We start from the raw sequence: 18,195 nt of genomic DNA on the forward strand, positions 1-18,195 counted from the left end.
CACAGGCATGTGTGTTGACAGGGCTGCTGCTGTCCACTTTGTGCAGAGGCATCGTTTGGGGTGCTGAAGCATTAACCCAACGATGCACGTCCATTTCCGTCATAAGTTGTGAAGGGGTTAACAGCTGCTGCTGTGAAGCGGGGAGGGCTGCGGGCTCTGCTCGTGCTGGAATGCTGGTTGCTTTGCTGGACGGGGCAGGCAGGGCGTAGAATGGCTGGTATGGGGGGGGAACCAAGATCTGGGTCGATCCGCAGCAGTGCCTACAGAGGTGATACAGACAAAACACATGCGAGTAGGGGCTCCCATAAAAATGTAAAGAGGGAGGTTGCGAATTCTCATCCATCACTGATTCTATTTTAGACATCACTTTCACATCATTCTCTCTGTCTGAGCTCTGCTCCGTCATCCACTCATTCTTCCTTCATCCACATTACACACACTTCCTTATGGAGATCACATTACACATTCATCCAGTATCTCTCTTGTTACTGCCTCTTTCTGCATCATCTTTGCACATTTAGGACTTTTTCTTTTGTTCGACTTTGTCTATGCGCTCTTTACTTAGAGAGACTTAACTTTGTCTATGCTCTCTTTCCTTAGAGAGACTTAACTTTGTCTGGGTTAGCTTTTCACCAAGTTCAATCACTTGGTTCACACTCAGTGTACCTTTCTCAGAAAAACCCATAAAGTGCCCTTGGCTCTTTTTAACACGCACATACAGCGCGTCCCTCACTGTTTTACGCCCTATCCGACCATTTGCATGACAATAGCAGTGTCAGTGAGTCAAAAACCCATAAAATACCATTCAGACAGACAGCTAAAAAAAACTACAGGACCGTGTTTTGCATTCATGTCCCTCATCACCTAATCTTGATGATGACCGATGGTTGCCCATCTTTATTCCTCACTGATAACGATCTCAGTGACCTTTTCTAGTTAAATTTCTTTAGCTAGGCTGGTTATACCGTGGGTTAAACAAGCATAAATACCCTCAGTCACTTAAAGTGTCAAGAACACCTTAAATATTAAGACTGACCTCCGCCGTGCCTCTACCTCGAACACTTGCGGACCTTAGATTAACCTCTGCTGGCACCACTATCTCGAATGCTTGCAGACCATTAACTAACCATCAGAAAACTGACCTTCGCTGCACCTCTACCTCGAATGCTTGCGGACCTTAGAATAATCTCTGTTTCACCACTATCTCGAATGCTTACAGACCATTAGACTAACCTCTGAAACGGACCTCCGTTCAGACCGACATATGTAAACACGGTCCCGACATATGAGTTAATACTCAATTTATCTTTACAACCTTAAATATTCCCCCCCGATTCACAGGAACAAGATTTATAGTTTTTAGAAAAACCTCACCGTGTGCATGTCTTGTTTGTTCTTTTGAGATCCAGTCCGCTGTGCTCCTGGCCCCTCCGGGTGTTTGGAAACGCGGCTCCCCCTCGCTGTTTCTATGTGCGGTCCGGGGCCGGTTGGCAGAAAGCCTCCGAGATGGTTAATCAGCCGACGGCAAAACACCCGAAGGGCCTGGAGGGCGGTGACCTGGATGACCTCTGCTCGCCGCGCCAATTGTTAGAACAAGATTAATTATGCACACGATGACAATTAAAAGCTCTTGGAGAAATGGTCTGGTCTGAGATGGTATATTTATTCCATGGTAAGATTGTACAAAATGATGAAGACACAACCTCTCGACACGAGACGCTGGGTAGACATAAAGAATAAATGCACTTTCAGTGCTTATATGAATGACACAGAATCCACAAGTAGGTGGGTCTTACTCATGACAAGTCCTAATTTACAAGATAGCAACTGGTTCAAACTGGTTGCTCATCGTTCACCCCGGACGTGTACAGTACAGAGTCCCATTGTTAGAAGTATCCAAGTTTAACAGAGCCCCGACCTTGGAGAAGGCAGGGGAGTGAGAAGGCAGGGGAGTGTGTGTCTGTCTGTCAAATGGTATTAATTATGATACGAGGGGCCCACTGGAGAGCTATTTGCAGTCAGCATTTACATTATGAGAGCAACATGTTAAAATGAAAATTTATAGAGAATTAATTGTATATTAGCGATATTAGCGAGAGGAGAATATAAAATTCTCCTAACAGTACCTTGCATGGCTTCCGCTGCAATCGGTGTATGAATGTGTGTGTGAATGGGTGAATGTAATGCACAATCTATGTAAAGCGCCTTGGATAAAGGCGCTATATAAATGCACCATTTACCATTTAACCTCATACTCTCTCTCTCTCTCTCTCTCTCTCTCTCTAGTATAATAAGTCCTACAGTAGGCATGCAGTCACTCAGGCACACGCAGCAAACACACAGACATGGAGAACCCAGAGGTCCCCAAACACCTGCTTTGCTGTTGTACATAAACTATCCTCTCTCTCGCCCTGACTCTTTAAGATGTCAGTGTCTGTCTGTGGCTTAATCCCAGGTGGCCTGGCTCTGAACTTCTCTTCATCTGAGCCTGTGTGTGTGTTCTCTCTCTCTCTCTCTCTCTCTCTCTCTCTCTCTCTCTCTCTCTCTCTCTCTCTCTCTCTCTCTCTCTCTGAATAGGAACATCCGTGATGAAGGTCATAGCGTCGGATGCAGATGACCCGACGTATGGCAGCAGTGCCAGGGTGGTGTACAGCGTTCTGGACGGGGAGAAGTTCTTCTCTGTGGAGAAACACACTGGTAAGCTGCTTGATTTTCCATGTACATAACCTCTCTCTCTCTCTCTATCTCTCCCCCCCTCTCTAGCCTGGGCAGCATTCCTGTTCAGGTTTATGCTCTGGTCGGGAGCAGATGATATCTTACATGTCATGTTGTAGTCGCTGGTTTGTACTAGTCATAAGGCCGGAAATCCAAACCGGTAATAAGGAATACCCAAAATAATCGCCTGCTATCTTTTGCTATTTTTCTATCATCCGATCTAAACCACCTCTGAGGTGGAAAGCCTGGTGACGCGAGGTTAGACATAGGCAGGGACAGTTAGGCAGAGCTAAAGAAGTTGCAGAAATGATCATTACACAGTCACGGATACAGCCTCCCCATATATTCACAGGCATACAGATGAAGGATTAACCAACTTGCTCAAGGTGATTTTTGCACTGCCGTATATAGCCGTAAGCATTAATTACTTGTGTAATGTTAGTTTATTTTACTATGTGCCCAAGGCACATAGTAAAAACGTTGGGACAGTTAAATCTCCAGAGGGTTATACGTTGAATATCCCCCAAGATGCAGATAGTGTCACTCGTCCCCAGTCAGCAGATATGGCTGAATTCCCTGCTGGTATTCTATTGGTGAGGCGGATGGCGGGGATAAGGCCTGAGCCGCGATCTCTCAGGCATAGCCCAGCGTTGGTGTTGCCTGCAAATGGCCCCGCGGGAGAAGCGCTAAACTTTTAATGATCCCTCTTTTTTTGGTCCCTGCCGCTTTGATTCGGTCGGCCCCGGTGCCGGGATGATAAATGGCTCTGCCTCAGCGGGGCTTGCCGGGAGACCAGCTCCTCGTCTCACGACCTGCCGGTGCCCCTCTACCCCTCACCATTAATCCAGTCCCAGCCAGGCCCCCCTCCACATACTCGCTCACACACAAGGCAAGGCAAGGCATTTTTATTTATATAGCAACTTTCATACACAAGGCAATTCAAAGTGCTTTACAGAATAAAAACCAATACAGAGTGCAACAGTGCACTTTAAAATGAATACAGATTATAATAGATACAATTTAAATAAGATAAAGGAGCATATAAATTGGAACAAATACTCCCACCTTTGATACAAAGAACACAGCTCATTTAAAGCCCAGGCAAGACCTAGCTGTTGTTAGACATCATTGGGATAGGCAATGTTAAATAAATGTGTTTTTAAATTGGACTTAAAAACAGCTATGGTTGGGGATTTCCTAATGTAACCTGGAATATTATTCCAGGTGTGTGGTGCATAATAGTGAAATGCTGCTTCACCGTGTTTTGTTCCAACTATCGGGTGAACTATTAGTAGGCCAGCCCCAGATGACCTGAGGGTTCATATGGCTTCAGCATGTCTGAGATGTAGCTGGGCCCAAAGCCACAAACACACACGCATGCACACGCACGCATGTACGCACGCACACACGCACACGCACACGCAAAGGCCAGCCTCCTTGAATCACGTACTGTCCCAGGGGGTCCCCAGCTAAGGACTTGGGCTACAGTATCAAATCCATGGTCTTATTAATTATTATTGTATTGTTATTGGCCTTTCTTTCTTTTCACTCCTCTGATTGGACAATTACACCCCCCTGCCTAAAATTCCACAGGATACACTTTTTTGCTCTCATATGATTGGACGATATACGGTTGATGTCACAATATGCAAAATAGATTTTTTTTCCTGATCTGTCCTATACTTCATATAGTGCGGTACTGCAGTTCCCTTGTGGGACCAAAAAAGTCAAATATAATCTAAACCTAGGGTCGTTGAAATTAAAAAGGTTAAGAATCGCTGTCTCTGTAAAGACATCTCTCACATGTTGGATTGTTATGACAGTATTGAGGCGTCTTTCATTGTTTCTTTCTCGGTAAAGAAAATTCTCCCAGGGATTTTTTTGTTATGATGGTATTGTGTATGAAGGCAATTCCACTCACCAGATCATGTGTTATTTTTCAAGAGACAGTATGATGAATTGAACAAAAGCGAAACACTGCCATTCATGGTCGGTTGTGGATTCACAGACCAAGTTCTGTTGAGGAAGATATAGAGCTATCGTCATTTACATTTCATGCTCACTTTTTTTTCCTTTCCTACAGTATGTAGGCTAGCTTTTTCCGAGCTCCTTAATAGCTAGGGTTTTGGCGTTTTTGACGTCCACACTGGCTTCCCCTGTGCCGTGTACGTTCATTTTCAGTCAGCATGGGAGACATATAATGAATATAAATCCTGTAACGGAATTTTACATTCAAATGTGTTGAATAAAATCTTATTCAATGCAGGGAGTTAGGGTTGAGATAGGGGGGGAAATGCATCACAAATGCATCCCCTCTGGCCTCCTGTGGATGAAAGAGGACCATGTCATTTGCCTCCCTCCTTAGCTCCGCTGCTGCAGTGTACTTTTGGCTACTCGCATACAAACATGACCCGGAGCTACTTGGGAGCCAAATGTGACTAGAATCACTGAGTTGTGTATTCAACACAATGTAAACCTCTGGGAGTGAGAGGAGCACAAGCCCAGGAAATGCAACAATAGATTTTGACATGTAAAATCCCAGGAGAGGAGCAGAATATAAATATTATCTTACCACCCAGTGAAGCGGCTAGCTTCTGTTGTGCCACCGCTGTAGGGCTGGCGGGTGGCAGTGTGTGGCAGGGTGGCAGTGTGTGGCAGGGTGGCAGTGTGTGGCAGGGTGGCAGTGTGTGGCAGGGTGGCAGTGTGTGGCAGGTGTGTGGCAGGGTGGCAGTGTGTGGCAGGGTGGCAGTGTGTGGCAGGGTGGCAGTGTGTGGCAGGGTGGCAGTGTGTGGCAGGGTGGCAGGGTGTGGCAGGGTGGCAGTGTGTGGCAGGGTGGCAGTGTGTGGCAGGGTGGCAGTGTGTGGCAGGGTGGCAGTGTGTGGCAGGGTGGCAGTGTGTGGCAGGGTGGCAGTGTGTGGCAGGGTGTGGCAGGGTGGCAGTGTGTGGCAGGGTGGCAGTGTGTGGCAGGGTGGCAGTGTGTGGCAGTGTGTGGCAGGGTGGCAGGGTGGCAGTGTGTGGCAGGGTGGCAGTGTGTGGCAGGGTGTGGCAGGGTGGCAGTGTGTGGCAGTGTGTGGCAGGGTGGCAGTGTGTGGCAGGGTGGCAGGGTGTGGCAGGGTGGCAGTGTGTGGCAGGGTGACAGTGTGTGGCAGGGTGGCAGGGTGTGGCAGGGTGGCAGTGTGTGGCAGGGTGGCAGTGTGTGGCAGGGTGGCAGGGTGTGGCAGGGTGGCAGTGTGTGGCAGGGTGGCAGTGACCTCGTCATGCTTCTTTCTATGCATGAGGAGTCCAAGCTGCCTCGTTTCACCTGACAGGGGGAGTTTCCCCGGCCGGACGTAGTGCGTGGAAGGAACACGTTATTCTGACCAGTTCCTTAGCTATAGAGACCAGGATTACTGCATGTTTTTTGTGAGGGTACCTAGGGGACACGGGGAGAACATGCAAACTCCACACAGAACCAACCCCGCCTCGGGTATGGGCACTGATGACGGAGGAGAGAACACGCCCCTCAGCGCCCACAGCGTCCCCAGCGGGAATCGAACCCAGGACTTTCTAGCTGTGACAGCACTACCGACTGTGCCACCGTGCCCCCTTGTATAGGTTATATTGTATTCACATACTCTACTATTGGACAAAATAACATTTTATTCACAATAGAAGATTAGAGCTTACAATAGAGCTTCTATATCTTAATGCACTGATGTTTTACGTAAAGTACTTTGCATTGCCTTGTTGCTGCAATGTGCTGCTATACAAAACTGCCTTGTCTGGCCATGCCTACAGAAATGAAAGTTGACATTACTTTTTTGATATAAACATCTACAAGCTCCCAATGCCTATATACATTATGATGTCTTGTGAGCTTAATATACATGTTGCTGTTTGTCAATCAACCAATTATACAGAGCTTACCGGTATTATGCCATCATATTGTCACACTAAAATGCAAAACAAAAAATATGGAGCTGAAATTCCCCCCATTCTTCTCCTGTGCCTTGGTCACAATGTCAGCCATGACATCCCCAGCTGCCTGTGATTGGACAGGGCAACCTGACCTGAGTGTTGCTACTGTAGTTAGTCCACATAGTGGGTCAGTCACAGCGACCAATACACTGCAGTCATCTTTTCACAAATATCCAATTTCTGGAAGCATGCAGAGGATTGGATTGTTCTTTCTTTTAAAACTCTGCAGAACTCTTTCCTCTCTTTGAAGTGTAAGACTGGTGTGGCTTAACGCAGTAGACAGCCTGTTTTCAACTCAGCACAGAGCCTGTTGAAATGCAACTACTGAATGCGCTCCCTGGGCAGATTAAGAGAAGCCATTGTGATTGTTTTGTCTACAACCCACTGCTTGCACTATAGAGGTACATCCTGACACAGTCTTGGCTTTCACCGTATAGAGAAGTTGTCATAAAGCTTAATTCTGGCAGAGGCAGGCCTTCATTCCGTTGCCTATATATTATTCATTGTAATACAGCCCAGTCCTATAATGGTATAAGCACGGTGCTTAAAAAAAGAAAAAAAGGGAAGGGAAGGAAAAAAAGACACAATCTCGTCTATCCGGAGGGCTCATGGAGGGGGAATTGGAATGCACTGCACTAGTGCGTCTCATCTGTAATAGAGTGCTCAGCTGAAGTTGATATTCAAAATGGGCGGCGTCGGGGATATTATCAAGTTGCAAGAATTCTAACAACTGTTCTGACCTTTTCCTTTGTCTCTCTCGGCCTCCCCCCCATCTCTCTCTCTCTCTCTCTCTCTCTCTCTCTCTCTCTGTCTCCAACTTCTCATGTGTCCCTTTCCATGCCGCCATCATCAGGGATCATCCTGACAGCTGTGGCAGACCTGGACCGTGAGACCCAGGACCGCTACGAGCTGGTGGTCAAGGCCACGGACATGGCGGGTCAACTGGGCGGTCTCTCCGGCTCCACTACGGTGACCATCGTCATCACCGACGTTAACGACAACCCACCACGCTTTCCACAGAGTGAGCCTCTTGCACACAGACGCACGCACGCACGCACGCACGCACGCACGCACACACACACACACACACACACACACACACACACACTCATATTTTCAGAGGGATACGGAGAGATAGAGAGAGAGAGTAGTGTTCATCTTGTGGGGCAGAATAATTGCATTGTCACTGTCGGGCAGAAATCTTGTAGCTCAATAGTTCAACTTAATAAAATACTTCTTTAACGTCTTATTGAGGCTTTCACTCCTCGCCAAATACGTTTTTAACGCTTCTTTCACCCGCCTCTGAAGTCTGCTTCTAAATTTGCAACAAAAACAGAGAGGCAATTAGAGGAGTATAGCTCAGCTGGCCCCTATGGGCTCTGAGTTCTGAATGTTAGACCCGCCAGCTCGGTGATTTATTTTTAAGGGGCGCTAGCCCCTTCTATAAACAGCTTTTGTCCCCACACGTCTGAAGATTTGCCATTGACCACGGTAAGAGAATTCCGGTCAAATGTCCGCTAAATTTACGTCATATGTAAACGAGCAAATCAGCTAACCAATCACAGGCAACAGGCATTCTGATTGGCCAATGGTCAGTATGAGATGATGATGTAAGAGCTGATAATTCCACTAAATATGACGTAAATTAGACATCAAAACATTAAACGCCATTGACATTGAAGGGAAACATTAATGTTGTGGGGCACTAACACCAATCAGGGAATGGTGTCAGCCGTGCTGACTGGCCTAAATACAGTCAGAGAAAATCATTTTATATTAATGCATGTGCTGGTCCAACACTCGACCCATAACTGGCCATCAAGTGATGGGAACTGATGTCTGGCCCGGTACATGGGACTCTAGAGAGGTCTGAATCAATATTCAGAGTGACACTGATGTTTTGTTTTATCCTCACAGCTCTTGTGGTAATTAGACAGATTTAGTTTAGTGAATTAAGGTCATCTTAGGTGCCAAATTCACTGTCGACCCGTCAGCGCATCCCGAATTAAGCACAATACATACAGGGCAAAAGAAAAGTGTACTATGACAAAAAACATCAAGATATTATACAATTATCAGAAAAGGCAGGCATGGAATAATATTCTATAATAATATTAATTACATCTACGACTCATACATTGTATTTATTTCCGTCTCTCTTTCACCCTGTGTCTAAAACATTACTCTCAAGGCTAATACATGAATGACGTGTCATGCCAGTTCGGTCAAGACTAATATTGACCTTGTCCTATTTTCATTCAATGTATGTATATCATTAGCCTTTGACCTCTTAGCTTAGGCCTACCTCCACATTTTTCTATAAAAAAAATTCTGCCTCTACCATACAGAGACAGAACACACACGCACACGCGCACGCGCGCACGCACGCACTCAGTTAAAGATATCATTCTGCACTATAATGCCAATGCATATGTTTAATTACATGATGCACACACTAAAGAGAAGACGCACTCAATGTACAGTATGGCACCTTTGTTTATTGTCTTTCAGTGACACAGCAAGGCTCTTCTCAATCGCAGACACATTAGCATCACTTGGTATAGTCCACACTGAATAACCTCCGCTTATGAATAAAACATTATTATTATTCCCTTTCTAAGGATGGTAATGTGGTTGGTTGTACCTCTCTCTCTCTGTCCAGCAGGGCTGACAGCTTGTTTATTTCTTTACCTCTCTACCACAGGCAGTCACATTTTAAAGTAACACAATTGTTTGTTACAGTTGGCTGATTTGTGTCTAGAGTCTAGGGGGCTTATTTCACGAAGGTTATTTGCGAGTATGTTTCTCCAAAGCGCTCTACAATTGATTGATTGATTGATTACTTTACTAGTCATGCATATAAACAACTTGTGGTACAGTTAGACATTAAAAACAACTGGGAACTGGCTAATGGCAAAGATTACTTTCCCATGCAAGGTCAGTGGAATTAATTAAACAAAAACATAATGATTAATTGATGCTTCACTGCGTTACAGAGTTTTTAAAAATGTGGAAGCCATTTAATCTTTTTTGTAGCAGTCGGGCAGTTGTCAGTTTGCATCTTTATGTCGCTGGCTTCCATTGAAATGGAATGGTAGCCTGTCGCTTTTGTAGCTGCTTGTGTAAATACAGCTAGCGTCAATAATTCTCACTTACAGCAGCATTACTTTACTACTATGCTGTATGGCCACAGATTGGTTTCGATAGCACATCAGTGAGCTGGATGCAATCCTACCTGGAGGGGAGAGAACAGATGGTGGAAGTGAACGGAACACTGTCCCCCCCCCCCTCCCAGTGAGCTGTGGCGTTCCACAAGGAAGCATACTAGGGCCTCTACTGTTCCTAATATATGTAAACGACATGACTTCAGCTTGTGACTGCAACTTGTTCCTGTTCGCAGATGACTCAGCACTGCTGGTCTCGGACAGGGACAAACTGCAGGTTGAAAATGCCCTCAGCTCTGAACTCGGTAGAATCTGCACCTGGCTCGCTGATAACAAACTATCTTTACACCTGGGAAAAACTGAATCCATTCTCTTTGGCTCTATTAGTAATCTCAGCAAGGCAAATGGCTTCTTGGTTAGAGTGGGTGACAATGTTATCACACGTAAAGATGAAATTACCTACCTAGGCTCCATCCTGGAGGCTAATCTTTCCGGTGATAAAATGGCCACCAACGTAATCAAAAAAGTCAACCATAGAACAAGATTCCTCTACAGGATCTCCTCACTGGTCAACACCTTGAAGACCTTAACAGGAGCCCTTGTACAGGGTTTCTTTGACTATGCATGCACCTCCTGGTACCACAGCACCTCAAAGGCCCTTAAAACCAGGCTCCAGACTTCCCAAAACAAACTGGTCAGGCTCCTACTTGATCTAGCCCCCCGAACCCACCTAACCCCTGCCCACTTCGACAGGCTGGAATGGCTTAGGGTCGACGACAGAGTACAGCATCTTGCAATGGGTCTGGTCCACAAGATTCGATACACCACCAAGATACCCATGTACCTGTCTAGATACTTCCTTAATGTTAACGAAGTCCACACCCACAACACCAGAGGGAGTGCAACGAACCATGTACAACCCAGATTCGGCACAAACAAGGGACTAAATTATTTTCGCTCCTATGCCACCAAAATGTGGAACGCCCTACCAACTGTCATTAAGACATGCGAATCCCTTGACTCCTTCAAAACCGCTCTCAAAGGGCACCTACGGATGGCTGCAATTCGAAACTGGCCCCCGTAAAATCTGAATCCCCCCCCCCCCCGCCCCCCCCTTTTTTCCCCTCACTGTATATATTTCTTTTCCCTTTTTTTCCCTCCTTTATGATGAATTCCTGTTCTGTCTATAGAAGTGTCTATTTGTACGTCTCTAAATGTTTTGATGATTTGAACATGGTGGACCCTATTGGAAACAAGTGTAATGCTTAATTGGGTCGTCCACTCACAGTTAACAGCCTTTGTATTGAGTTTGTGCTTGAAATGTACTGTAATTCTGCAAACTGTTAATAAATTCTTCAATCAATCAATCAATCAATTCAGTTTGGAAAGCAGATCCATGCACACCCCGCAAACTGTACAAAATAATGTGCTTGAATATGTAAACCAGTTGCTATGTACAGTGTTGTGAATGAACCCTGGCAGTACTGAACGTCTTACTGACATGGAATGACAGTTTAGCGTATGCACTATTAACACTCAAACCTGCCAGAGATACAGTATAGTAGTGTGTCCTCTTAATCCATTGAGACCTGGAACGCATCCATGTCACGTTAGCGTTTAACCACATTAACCATTAACCCATTTTGGGGCGGGAACCCCTTTTGGTGTTTTAAACATTGTTATAATTTAACTATTGAAAAATAGCAGATCTACAAGCTCATAGCGCGCCACCGAGTGGCGCGCTATGAACTTGTAGGTCTGCTATTTTTGAAAAATCGTTAAAATGTGCCTCAAATCTTTCCGAAAATTGTCATGATTTAGAAAACTTTAATTTCGACGTCAGGCCTGAATGGGTTAAGCCCCAATCCCCCGCGGCTGTCCAACTCATGAACAGCTCTCAGCGGGTAAATGGGGCTGGTCAAGGTCTCAGGTTCCAACTCCGATATTTTTGATTTTCCCTCCTGGACCCCCCTGGGGTTTAAGAGGATAACCCCTGACAGGAACTCAATAGGAGCTGTCAGTGCAGCTAACAGCAATGGCATAATGTTATACAGTAGTATGTGCAACATGAATTGTCTACAGTTGGGTGCCACCGATATTGTCCCTTATCATTTGACCCATTTAGGCCTGACCTCAAAATTTAAAAAAATCCTTCTAAATCCTCCAGTTTTCTGAAATAAATATTTTCACGATTTTTCAAAAATAGCAGACCTACAAGCTCGTAGCGCGCCACTCGGTGGCGCGCTATGGTTTGCGCAGATCACGCAAACCTCAGCAAAAAGAAAAGGACAATATCGATGGCCTCCAACTGTATGTGAGAACGGTCTGATACTCTGAGAGTTGTGTGAACTGGAGGGTATGCTGTGAACATTTTGACCACAGACCTCGCTTAACTCACCCTGATCCCGTTGATCTCTTTCCTTTATTGCATTCTCTCACCCTTTCTCCCCTCTTGTTTCTTCGATTCATCTCTTTGACACGTGATATTTCTTTTTTTCTGTGCCTGCTTTATTTTTTGTCTGTTCTGTCTCATATTCTCCACATGCACTCTCCCTCTAACCTCACCCTCTTCCGGTCATCCACCTTTCCTCTTCTTCCTCGTAACACCTTCCATCACTTATTTATTTTCCTTCTGCCCTTCTTTCCTCCTGTAACACTTACCCGGGTCACCAACCAGAGATGTACCAGTTTGCGGTCTCGGAGGGGGCGCCCGTGGGGACCTCGGTGGGCCGCGTCATCGCCACCGACGCCGACATGGGAGAGAACACGGACATGAGCTACCTGATCAAAGACCAAGAGGGAGGGGAGCTCTTCAAGGTCACCACAGACCCACATACGCAGGAGGCGGTGATCTCCGTCAAAAAGGTAAGGGTTCTGTTAGCAGTTGGTCAGCGGTGCTCCATTCCCCTAAAGCTGCAGGGAAGTCCATTTCATTACATCCAATAGTGGACTCTTTAGTCTACTGTCATCACTAAGTAAAGCATTAGAGCTGATACTTAGCAATTATATGGAGCATAGCATGCTTAGAAGAAACCTTCTAGCTACTACAACATTTGACATGACAGATAAAAGGCTGCTAGGCTTGAGCTAGCAGCTCTGCTTCTTATTATCAGTGGTAGTCTATCTGTGATATGCAGACATACACTGCATGCCCACTGGGAGGTTCCATAAGCCTTCTACAAAATTAGCACAGATATGTAATTGCCGCCATAATATTGATACTTGATGATTATGACGACTGCATATGCGTGAAAATGGCACATACTAGAAATGTGTCTCTCTGGAAAGGGCTTGATGCCTGAGGCTGGACTCACACATGCATTCAGCCAACGCGTCTGAAACACAAGCCGAGACTTGCGTGGTAGTGTGGTGGCAGCGATTACAATTTACAATTTGGGGCATTTAGCAGACGCTCTTAATCCAGAGCGATTTACAATAAGCAAGAACAACACATAAGCAAACTAAGAACCTATCATACAGTAGAATATCTGTACAATGACTATGTATAACTATAGAGTGCTATGTGTACATAATATGCCATCTAAATTACATAAGAGAATGTTGGCTGGTTAAAAACCAGGGTAACAGCGATGTCACCGCAAAATGTCAAAGGCAGAGCAGGGCGTGATGTAAGTAGGCATGTAAAGGTATACCGTATTACTGTATTATATTAGTAATGTAAGTAGGCATGTAAAGGTATACCGTATTACTGTATTATCGTGGCATAGTGTCATGGTATTTAATTATTTATGTATGCATATGTGCATATGCTGCATCGTGTCGCAATGTTTTGTTCATTAATATAATTTGTTTGGTGCATGGCAGTGTCAACATGCTAAAGCACAACCCAAATTTGACTATTACATTCATATTGTACAATTTTTTATTCCAGAGGCAGTACAAACCTACTTTAGATGTTCACAGAAAGTCTATAAAATATATGTACACTGTATTTTATGGGCCCTAGTACTACCAAATAAAGAAAATCCCCCAAAAATGTTATACCGTGAAATAGCTCTGGTAGGCCCTGTCCAGCCCCGGCCTTGGGTAGAAAATAGACCCCGGCCTCGGAAGCCAAGACCGGACAGGGACACAGAGGAGCATAGCTAGCGGTTTAGCTACTCGCCTCTCTGTTTTATCCACAAATCTTATAACCTGGGCTGATCCTCTAATGTAGTCATCACTGATATTGTCACTCCTTATGAGAATCCTAGCATGCCACCACCAGCTACGCATCCTGTCTTTTCGTCAGTGTCACCATTTCCAAGCCGTACATCATGCTTGGTCTCACCGTCTTATACATCTTCCCTGCACTCTTGCTGGTACCCTTCTGTCACAAATCAACGCTGACACTTTACTCCATCTGTTCTACCCTGCCTGCATTTTTCTGTTCTTTGTGTATTTAGTTTTTTGGAAACTTACGACTTGAATACTCCACTACATGTCAAAGACAAATATTGTACTTTTCCATGAATATTCTTCATTCTGTTGTAGCTACTTTTTATAGATTTGAAGTCAGCTGTTACATTGCCTTTCTTTTCTTTCAAATGCTATTGGCCACATGGTGTGTTCCTCATGAGATTAAAAACATTCACAGCACCTGCTGTCAACTGGGTTTGAGGTAGAAGCAATCAGAAGACATACATCAATCAGGTCTGTGAAAAAAGTGCGAGCAATATCCGCCTTTTTCACTTCCATTTTGTTAGCAAAGGACTTACCCAGCATTGATAAAGCCATGCAGTTCCTAGTTTGTGCAGCTGGAGAAATGGCCATTTTTACATCTTTGCCAGATGTATACAACCTGTCACTCAAGTTACACACAGTTCTGCATGTGAAGGGCTGCAGATGGATTAACCTTCAGCCCAAGAAGGGAAATAATTAAATCACACAACCTAATTTTCTCTAGTGTTGTCTTTAAGGCAGCCATCATGCATTGCATTGGATGTATTGTTTGCAGCCTTGGTGGAAGTCTAGCAGGTTTCACTGAGGGGACGATCGGCCATTATCAATCTGGCAGGTAATGTACCGCCAAGGACCATGTTGTGGTGAACACACCATTATCATTTAGCAAGGTATTGTTCTGGCCAGGCTACTGCAGGCTAGTGGTAAATAACATTGTTACTGTTTTTCGCATTGTAAATATGATTTTAGGCCGCGCATGCAAGCCTCTGGCAAGGTTAATGTTCCATTCAGACCTCTGGAAATGTGTTGACATCTATTTAGCCTATATTATTTTCAGAACACTAGCTCTCAAAAGTGATACTGAATCAGAACGTTTTTATTTTATTCCACAGTATGCCGTTAATTAGAAGGATCAAAGGCCATCTTCCAAAGGACCTCTTCAAAACAATATGCTGTAGTTTTCTAAACACTGGGTCGGGACCTGCATGTTTGGATCATGGAACCATATTTATGGGTTGTGGGTAAACATTACAGTTTCTCTAGAACAGTCTGCTCACACCGCCAGCGGTTTTTGCTGTTTTTAGTACTAATCTTTCAAGACACACAGAACATTGTGCTCCATGAGTCCTTGTCAGGGAGCGCCTTTGAGGAAAAACAAGTCTAAACTCGTCTTTGGCAGTGAGTTAGTCAAGTGTTTTGCCAATAAGGGCCTTTCTCGGCCCCACCTTTCTCCCTTTGTTTATATTGTGTTTAGTTTCCAAGATGGCTGCAGCACCAGAAGTGGGTGGGGCGGAGGTGAGCGGGTGGGGTCGACCCTATGCCCTTACTGGGCTGGATTCAAGACACTTGCGGCCATCTTGGAAACTAAACACAATATAAACAAAGGGAGAAGGGTGGGGCCCTTATTGTTTGGGAGTCCACGTCATGCGACCTCCACACGACCCCCTCCTTGATGTCTCCACCTTGTTTCATTCATCTCCAGGCCCTGGACTTTGAGAGCAAGCACACGCACAGCGTGGTGGTGGAGGCGGTGAACAAGCACGCGGACCCTCGCTTCGTGGACCTGGGCTCCTTCCGGGACCAGACCATTGTGTGGGTGAGCGTGTCGGACGAGGACGAGCCGCCCGCTTTCAGTCCGGCAGAGGGCGCCGTCATGGAGGTGCAGGAAGACGCCAAGGTGGGAGCGCTGGTCGGGACGGTCACCGCCAAGGACCCCGATGTGGTGAACGCACCTATCAGGTACTGTACCAACAAGGAACCTGATGTGGTGAACGCACCTGTCAGGTACTGTACCAACAAGGAACCTGATGTGGTGAACGCACCTGTCAGGTACTGTACCGCCAAGGACCCCGATGTGGTGAACGCACCTGTCAGGTACTGTACAGAACGCACCTGTCAGGTACTGTACCAACAAGGACCCCGATGTGGTGAACGCACCTGTCAGGTACTGTACAGAACGCACCTGTCAGGTACTGTACCAACAAGGACCCCGATGTGGTGAACGCACCTGTCAGGTACTGTACACCAAGGACCCCGATGTGGTGAACGCACCTGTCAGGTACTGTACCAACAAGGACCCCGATGTGGTGAACGCACCTGTCAGGTACTGTACACCAAGGACCCCGATGTGGTGAACGCACCTGTCAGGTACTGTACCAACAAGGACCCTGTTGTGGTGAACGCACCTGTCAGGTACTGTACCAACAAGGACCCCGATGTGGTGAACGCACCTGTCAGGTACTGTACAGAACGCACCTGTCAGGTACTGTACCAACAAGGACCCCGATGTGGTGAACGCACCTGTCAGGTACTGTACCAACAAGGACCCCGATGTGGTGAACGCACCTGTCAGGTACTGTACACCAAGGACCCCGATGTGGTGAACGCACCTATCAGGTACTGTACAAAACGCAGCTGTCAGTTACTGTACAGAACTGCCTCCCCCTGGCCAGCCAGGGCACCTGATGGAGGGGAAAGGATCTGGTTGGAATAATGTGTTTCTTCCACTCGCTACGTCCAACCGGGGAAACTCCCCTTTGTCAGGTGAAAAGAAGTGGCTTGGACGCTCATGCATTGAATGAACAGTGTTGAGCCCAGGGATTACATTAGATAATTGACACTGGGTGAAAAAAAATGGGTTGCAAAATTGTGGGATAATTTTAATTTTGTTTTAAAGAATGTGAAGCAGTCTTCAGTGTCCAGATGTGTGACCCATGCAGTGTTCCTCAGACGTATATGGTACAAATGCAAGGTGTGAAAGGACACTACACTACGCTGTGGACTGTGTTTCAAGTGTTACTCCTCTCAAATGAATGGTATTTGAGAACAGTACATATGATGCTGTTGACATTCTCTTTATTAATAATACTACAATATAACTCTAGCTGTCATACGATGGCTGCGGGGGTGGTGTGACTGTGAGGAGCCTTTGTGGGAGAGAGATTTAAAAAGCTGCCGTTGCCCTCGCTGGTTTAGGGTTTCTGTGGGCATGAGCGAGTCAGCCAGAATACTGTAGTAGAAACTTAGAAAGGAGAAAATTGGAAAGTGGAAATAAAAAGAAAACCGTCATAGGGTTTTCTGTTGACTTCCCGATGATGTGTTTTGATTTTGCTGGAGCACACTATGAAATTTTAATGTCTGCTTTCTTGCTCCGGGGTGGGCAGTGAGTAACTAAGCAGGGTCGCACACACTGTGACAGCTTTCCTATAAACGCACTGTAACAGATGATTATCTTTATCCATTTTCTTTGGTGGGTATGTTTTTAGTTTTCTCTCTCTCTCTCTCTCTCTCTCTCTCTCTCTCTCTCTCTCTCTCTCTCATCATTAAATATTTTTTACAAGTTGCTCCCGCTCAAAGTAACCTGATATCAGTCCTTAGATAACCTCTTTGTTTGTCACAGCGAACGGAAGGAGAGCCCAAAAATAATTATAAGTGAGAAGAAAAGAAAAAGGATTGTATTAAATGTCTCGGAATTGGAATTTCACTTGTAAAAGTATTGTGCTACTCATGCTTTACTGTCTCTCTGTGTGTCTCTCTGTCTCTGTCTCCGGTTGCAGGTTTTCCATTGATCACAGCACGGACCAGGAGAAAGTCTTCCATATTGATCCCGTATCGGGTGGCATCACTCTGGGCAAGGTCTTGGATCGAGAGACTGCAGGCTGGCACAACATCACAGTGACTGCAGTGGAAGCAGGTGAGAGACTGCAGGCTGGCACAACATCACGGTGACTGCAGTGGAAGCAGGTGAGAGACTGCATGCTGGCACAACATCACAGTGACTGCAGTGGAAGCAGGTGAGAGACTGCATGCTGGCACAACATCACAGTGACTGCAGTGGAAGCAGGTGAGAGACTGCATGCTGGCACAACATCACGGTGACTGCAGTGGAAGCAGGTGAGAGACTGCAGGCTGGCACAACATCACAGTGACTGCAGTGGAAGCAGGTGAGAGACTGCAG

At 45.8% G+C, this 18,195-nt stretch overlaps 1 protein-coding gene across 1 annotated transcript in view; it reads left to right on the forward strand.

Annotated features, from left to right (window-relative positions):
- Positions 1-2,579: 2,579 nt before the first annotated feature.
- The window catches only part of LOC306930023 (cadherin-22-like), a 109,133-nt gene continuing 93,517 nt past the window's right edge, over positions 2,580-18,195 (forward strand). Inside the window, exons 1-5 of the mRNA XM_079510762.1 lie at positions 2,580-2,697; positions 7,526-7,693; positions 12,514-12,701; positions 15,721-15,977; positions 17,795-17,962. Coding sequence (XP_079366888.1) covers positions 2,589-2,697; positions 7,526-7,693; positions 12,514-12,701; positions 15,721-15,977; positions 17,795-17,962 — 890 coding nt within the window. The 5' untranslated portion in view covers positions 2,580-2,588. The remainder of the gene's footprint in view (positions 2,698-7,525; positions 7,694-12,513; positions 12,702-15,720; positions 15,978-17,794; positions 17,963-18,195) is intronic.

This window comes from Electrona antarctica (assembly GCF_951216825.1).
Source record: "Electrona antarctica genome assembly, chromosome: 9".
NCBI classification, from domain to species: Eukaryota; Metazoa; Chordata; class Actinopteri; order Myctophiformes; family Myctophidae; genus Electrona; species Electrona antarctica.